General features: G+C 48.7%; 1 protein-coding gene across 3 annotated transcripts in view; it reads right to left on the bottom strand.

The window, feature by feature from the left end:
* Positions 1–2,916: 2,916 nt before the first annotated feature.
* The window catches only part of DDX19B (DEAD-box helicase 19B), a 41,251-nt gene continuing 37,792 nt past the window's right edge, over positions 2,917–6,375 (bottom strand). For 2 of the 3 annotated variants that reach the window (XM_079799394.1, XM_079799395.1), the window contains 3 exons: positions 5,954–6,116; positions 5,067–5,258; positions 2,917–4,653 (listed from right to left, as the gene is read on the bottom strand). In XM_079799394.1, coding sequence (XP_079655520.1) covers positions 4,592–4,653; positions 5,067–5,258; positions 5,954–6,116 — 417 coding nt within the window. In that variant the 3' untranslated portion in view covers positions 2,917–4,591. The remainder of the gene's footprint in view (positions 4,654–5,066; positions 5,259–5,953; positions 6,117–6,375) is intronic. The other variant, XM_079799396.1, reaches the window with a different exon arrangement.

Below are 6,375 nucleotides of genomic sequence, written 5' to 3'. Positions count from 1 at the left end.
TTTCTCTCTCTTTCTAAATTAAAAAGGACAAAAATACTATATAGTCATTAATCTGTTTTGAAATGTGTCAGTGGGGAGCTGTGACTAAGTAAAGGCTAAGAATGTTGGGGAGATTTTGAAGGGGGAAGGTATCAACTCCCCAACACCCTTATACAGGAGGCCTCCCAACTCAAAGCCAGTTGCCTCATGTCATAACTAGAGGCCCGGTGCACGAATTTGTGCACCGGTGGGGTCCCTCAGCCTGGCCTGCGGGGATCAGTGGACCTCCGTGCCACCACTGCCCGGCCTTACCCGCCAGCTCGTCGATTCTGCACAGCACAAAGTAGTGCAGGAGGCCAGGGAGGAGCCCAAGCGCGGGCTGGGCAGCCGGGCGCCATGCCTCTCCTGCTCATCCCAGCCCCACTGCACCTGCCACTGCCACTCCATAGACTCACTGCTGCTCCACTGAGGTCTCCACGTGCCCACCCTAGGGCGATACTGGCGCACCCATGACCGCGCAGCCACCGCTTGTCATCACAGCCTCACTCCTTGCGCGGCAGCCGGGTTGCGCCCAGTTATTCCAGATGCCGGTTCCAATCCGAGTCCCAGTCCGGATGGGGGAGGGGCATGCAGGGGGAGTGTCCAGGGGAGAGGCTCAAGCCACTGCAGCTGCGCTTGCCAGCCATGAGCCTGGCATCTGGCGCCCATAGGTCAGCTGAGCAGCGCTCCCACTGTGGGAGCGCACTGACCACCAGGGGACAGACAGCTCCTGCATTGAGCGTCAGTGCGTGCCATAGCGGCCAGTCGACCGGTCATTTGGTCGCTTAGGCTTTCATATAGAGAGAGGCCCAGTGCACGAATTCGTGCATGGGTGGGGTCCCGCAGGGTGGCCTGTGGGGATCAGGCCGAAACCCACAGTCCAATGCCACCTGCTGCTCTTGCCTGCCGCTCCCGCTCATCCCAGCCCTGCTGCGCCTGCCACGGGCTCACGCCCAGTCAGTACTGATCGGGAGAGGCTCGCGCCACCATAGTGGCGCTCACCAGCTGTGAGCCCTGCGTCTGGCACCCGTTCTGAAGTGGGTAAGAGGGACCAGGATGCGATTGGCCCTCTGGGCAGGTGGTGGGATGCACTTGCTGGCCTGGAATCTGGATCCGTCCAGCTGATGTTTGCGCCAGTTGTCAGGAGCTCCCTGGCAGCTGCTTTTATATCATTTCTTCCTTGTGGAGTGTCTAGGGAGGGGAAGCGGCCGCAGTGCCCGAGGCCAACTTCCAGGAGGCCAGCAGCGCTGTTGGGATCATGCTGGTGGCACTGGTCCGTCGGTGCCTAGCCTGCTCTCCAGAGATTGGACCTGCAGGACTACTGAGGGAGTGAGTGGCTGCTGGTGGGCCACCGGGACAGGTCAGACAGCTGAGCTGCACTCTCACTGTGGGAGCGCACTGACCACCAGGGGGCAGCTCCTATATTGAGCATCTGCCCCTGGTGGTCAGTGCACATCAAAGCAACTGGTCATTCCACCATTTGGTTGATTGGCATATTAGGGTTTTATAATTTGGATTGGTTGCAGCAGCACTCCCAAATGTTAACTGTTGCCTCCAGAATCAAGAGTTCCACCAAACAGTGTCTTTTTTCTCCCCTCCATGTTGGCTGAGGACTATATTGCTTTGATCCAGCAAAGATACCACATCTGATTACACAGGTTGGCGTTACCACCTGATTACATTTGCAATAAACTACTGTCATTCTCCATGACTTGGATGGTGAATAAATAGGACTAGGAAGAAAACATCCCACCCCTGTATAATTCAAGTTTGATGGCGGCACCAATCTCTGCAAATCCATGTGATATATATATATGTGTGTGTGTGTGTGTGTATACATATATATATAAAATAGTTTATTGATTTATAGAGAGGAAGGGAGAGGGAGAGAAACATCGATGAGAGAAACATTGGGTTGCTTCCTGTAGGCACCCTGACCAGGGAACAAACCTGCAACCTGTGCATGTGCCCTGACTGGGAATAGAAATGGCGACTTTTCGGTGCATGAGATGATGCTCAACCAAGCCACACTGGCCAGGGCTCTTGCTCTTTTTTAGTGAAATGTATTTTCTCTTTCTCTTTGAGCACACAAACATATGTAAAGTCTCCTATCAGACCATTCCATAACATTAATTTTATCTGGGGTGAATTTAATTTATTGATGTTTGTAGTCTTAGTATTAGGTTTCTTCTCTCCCCACAGTCCAAATGGATTTAGCAGTTGACTCCATCCAGCTCCTCACTTCTTTGACCCTTATTCTAGAACCAGGCCTGTAGACATTCAGTGAACTGGGGATATCACAGACCAGACAGGCAGTGTGTGTCAGTTTCCTGTCCAAGTCCTCCCACCCCATTTCTGGGCCCAGGTTTTAACATAACTCTCACATCCAGCCAGGGTGCAGGCCAAGTTCAGTGCAGCTCCTTCCCATTCACTCAGTCGCCAGGACTCTAGCCCACACACCACAGCCATGTCACCGCTCACCTTCTAAGGTAACAATCACTCACCGCCAATGAGCAGGGCAAAACATTTTGAGACCCACAATAATTCAGAAAATTAACTGCCCAAGAACAGCCAGAACAGGAAATAGGAGTAAATAACTTATAATGCTGGGATGGGGAAAGCTTATCTAGCCATGACATAAAATTCAGATTTCTTAAAATAAAAATGAAACGTGAATAACATTAAAATCAAACTTTTGTGTAGTAGTTAAGAAAAAAGGAGTTTGTAAAGACAAACTAGGAAAACATCTACAACTCAAGACAAAGTTTAATTTCCCTAAAGTAGAAAGATTGACAATTCAGTAGTAAAACGGTGAGACAAGAATGGGTAGTACCCCAAGAGAAAATACAAATATCCAATAAACTTGAAAATTTGCCAAATCTCACTAAATACAAAACAAAAAAGCAATGATGTAATTTATTTTTGCTGTACAGACTGGCAAAGTTTTAAAAATTAATAAATGTACAGGGTTGGCAAGCAGGTAAGAAAATAGGTAGTATTTTTGTATAACTGCATAACATAAGTTGGTAAAAACCTTTTGGCAAACTAAGTTAGCAATGTATTAAAAGTTTAAATGTCCCCAGTCTTTGACCCAACAACTCCACTTCCAAAAATCCTAGAGTGGGTCTCAGCAGGGCACAGAGATGACCGAGGATATTCATGAGGCACTGTGGCGACACAACACAGTGGAAACCCCCATATGCCTTTCACTAGAGGAGCCATGAAATAAACGCGAGCAGCTACATGCTGGAATGATGCACTGTCAACCGCGAGACAGATCTACGTGTGCTGGACATGTCACATGTCCACAATATGCTGGTAGGAGAGTCACAAAGACAAAAATATCAACAAAATATGCTGGTAAGTGAAATGGTGAGTTGCACAAGAGTGGGAATAGAATATTCACATTTTTTAAAAGCAAAGTAGGTCGATATATGCAAACAGAAGGCAATATATTGAATGTTCACCAAGCTGCTAGCAATGGTGACCCCAGAGAGGTGAGGATAGAGAGTACTTGCACTTCATACTTACACACCCAAATATATTTTTTAATGCACACATATTAGTCTAATAACCAGAAAAATGCAAATAAAGACAAATCAAGAGAAGTAAAATGTTTCATAATTATTTTAAAATTTCTTAACATAATGAATGATGGGCATAGCTCTAGTTTATCTGTCCATATTCATACTATGTATGAAGTAAAGTAACCAATAGATCCACTATTACAGATGAACAGTATAATCCCAAGTTTTCACTTGGTCGTAACTTCCTTTCCAAACTCTGCTGCTCACCTCCAGACATAGTGTGGACACCCCACGGATAAGAGCCAACTCACTTGGCCGGGCATGTGTCAGACAATTGCCCAGTGTCTCCTGGCTGCCATGAATAATAGCTGGGTGCACAAGCAGACAGAGCAAATGCAGGAGAAGTCAGGCCTGGATTCTCAAAGGAGTCATAGCCCCTTGCCAGACAAATCCTTCTGAAAATTCACTGACATCCATGTTTCTCCCCAATCTGAGGTTCACAAAGTATCCAAGATGCTCACCCAGGGAGAAACAGGGATGTCCTCTGGCCCAGAGAGCAGAGGTTAAATAGATTAAGTGGAACATCTCTGGATTTTAGGAGAAGATGGCTCCAAGGACAGGAGACATTTGTGACTGGTCAGTCAAGGACAGCTCCCAGGCCTCTGCTGCCGCTCCCCTCGCTCCATCCAGGTGCTGGGCCTCTCCCACACTCTACCTCTACCATTCCTGCAGGTGCTGGATGCAGGCCCCAACATCCCTAGCCAGATAACGGGAATGGAATCCTGGGCCAGTGAACACCAATAGCGACCAGATTACTATAAAGATGGGGGAAACCTTGGCTTAAAAAAATGGGGGGAAAGGACTAAATTTCTCAAATGCAAAATTTTCCTCTACCTTTCTCAATCATTTGCATAATTTTTGTCAAGTCCAAACGTAGTTTAAAATAAGGCAGGCTGTTTCTCTCCACTAGTGCCTTTGTCCTTCGGTGACGTCCAGGCCTGTGCTGGGAAAGCACCAGTTTCCTACGCAGGACCTGCAGGAGCTTCTCAGTTGGCTATTTTCTCAATCTCGTCCAAATCATCAGTGTCCAATCTCTCTATTTTCTTATCTGAGAATGAAAAAAGATTCAAAGGGAGATCAACATGGGGCTACATGGAGACACACCTAGGGGAAGGGCAGCCCAGCAGGGAGAGAAAACACACAGGTCTCTGCCCTGGCTAGGAACAAGCCCCGCCTCTACCCACATCCATCCTCCAGTTAACCCCAAAGGCTTCTGGTGCCTGAGACACAGACACTGACAACAGCAGTCCGAGTCCAAGGCCCTCAGCCTGGCCAAGGGGAACTGACATTCGAGTCCTGACACTGAGCTCCCCAGGTGTGCTCCTTGAGGACTTCCCAGCTGTAGGGGAGGAGGGGCATGTGCAAAGGGACAAAGCCTCTCTAGGGGCCACAGGACCACCCACCCTTCCACCCACCCCGGACTTGCCCCTCTAAGGAAGGCAGGACACTCCCAGGACTCACTGAAATGCTCCTGGATTCTGTTGAGGATGTTCATGCTGTGCTTGCTGTCGACCATGTTCACAGCCAGGCCCCTCTTGCCAAAGCGGCCAGTGCGCCCGATCCGGTGCAGGTAAGTCTCGTTGTCTGGGTTCCCATCCTTGTCCACAGGAAGGTCAAAGTTGATGACAACAGACACCTGTTCAACGTCGATACCTGCATGAAGGAGTGATGGGGAAGAGTAAGAATGGGAGACAGGCCACACACACCAGCTTTGGGGAGAGGGAGTCAGGGTGGGCCAGCTCTGGGATTCAGGGACCAGGAGCACATAACAGAACCCAGAGGAAAACCACAGGACTTGGGCAGGTGCTAAAGAAATTAACAAGTCAGTAGGAGCCCTAGCTGGTTTGGCTCAGTGGATAGAGCCTCCGCCTGGGGACTGAAGGGTGCCAGGTTCGATTCTGGTCAAGGGCACGTGCCCAGGTTGCAGGCTCAATCCCCAGTAGGGGCATGCAAGAGGCAGCCAATCAATGATTGTGTCTCATAATTGATGTTTCTACCTCTCCCTCTCCCTCTCTGAAATAAACAAAAAAATATATGTAAAAAAAAAAAAATCAGTAGGAGAGCCTCTGCTAGACACTTGGTGTCAGGAGATGCAGCTGACACCTCAATGGCTGCCCCAAGAAGAGCAGGCACCATTGTAAACCAGTCAGAAGCCTGTACATTTCCTTCCTCCAAGTCGGGACTCGGTTTCTGTGAAAGCTCTTATCTGCTGAGGGAATCCAGTCTCTCCTAGAAAAGAATGTCACCACCAACCGCACGTGACCACTCCCAAACCACTGCGTTGTTCGTATATGAGGACTTCTCTTGCTACCCCGAGGCTGGCAGACCAGGACAAGTTCTCTGCTCACCACGGGCACACACGTTGGTGGTCACCAGAACCTTCTCCTTGCCCTCTCGGAAGCGCTCAATCACGGCAGCCCTCTGCTCCACCATCATCTCACCACTTAGCAGAGCCACCTGGTGGCCTTCTTTGGAGAGCTCTGCGGCCAGCCAACTGGCTGTTTTGCGGGTCTGAAGGAAGAAAAATTTGAGAAATCAAAGTCCCTGAAGAGAATATTTTTGATCTAGAAAACTCTACCTGAAACTTAGCAGCTAAGGGTTAAATTTCCTAAAATTGTTAACTTGATGGTGTACCAGGAAGTAACAATGTCACTTGGGTCAAAAATATTTGATCTAAAAATAATCAAAAGGGTGAAAAATCAGAGATATTATACTTACTAGCCTGGACTCTTTAAGATATCCATTTCATGAAAGGTGGGGAAACTGGTGG

This window comes from Cnephaeus nilssonii, assembly GCF_951640355.1.
Source record: "Cnephaeus nilssonii genome assembly, chromosome: 20".
Classification (NCBI taxonomy): Eukaryota; Metazoa; Chordata; class Mammalia; order Chiroptera; family Vespertilionidae; genus Cnephaeus; species Cnephaeus nilssonii.
The sequence above is the reverse complement of the archived record's forward strand: the minus strand, read 5'-3'. Positions and strand labels throughout refer to the sequence as shown.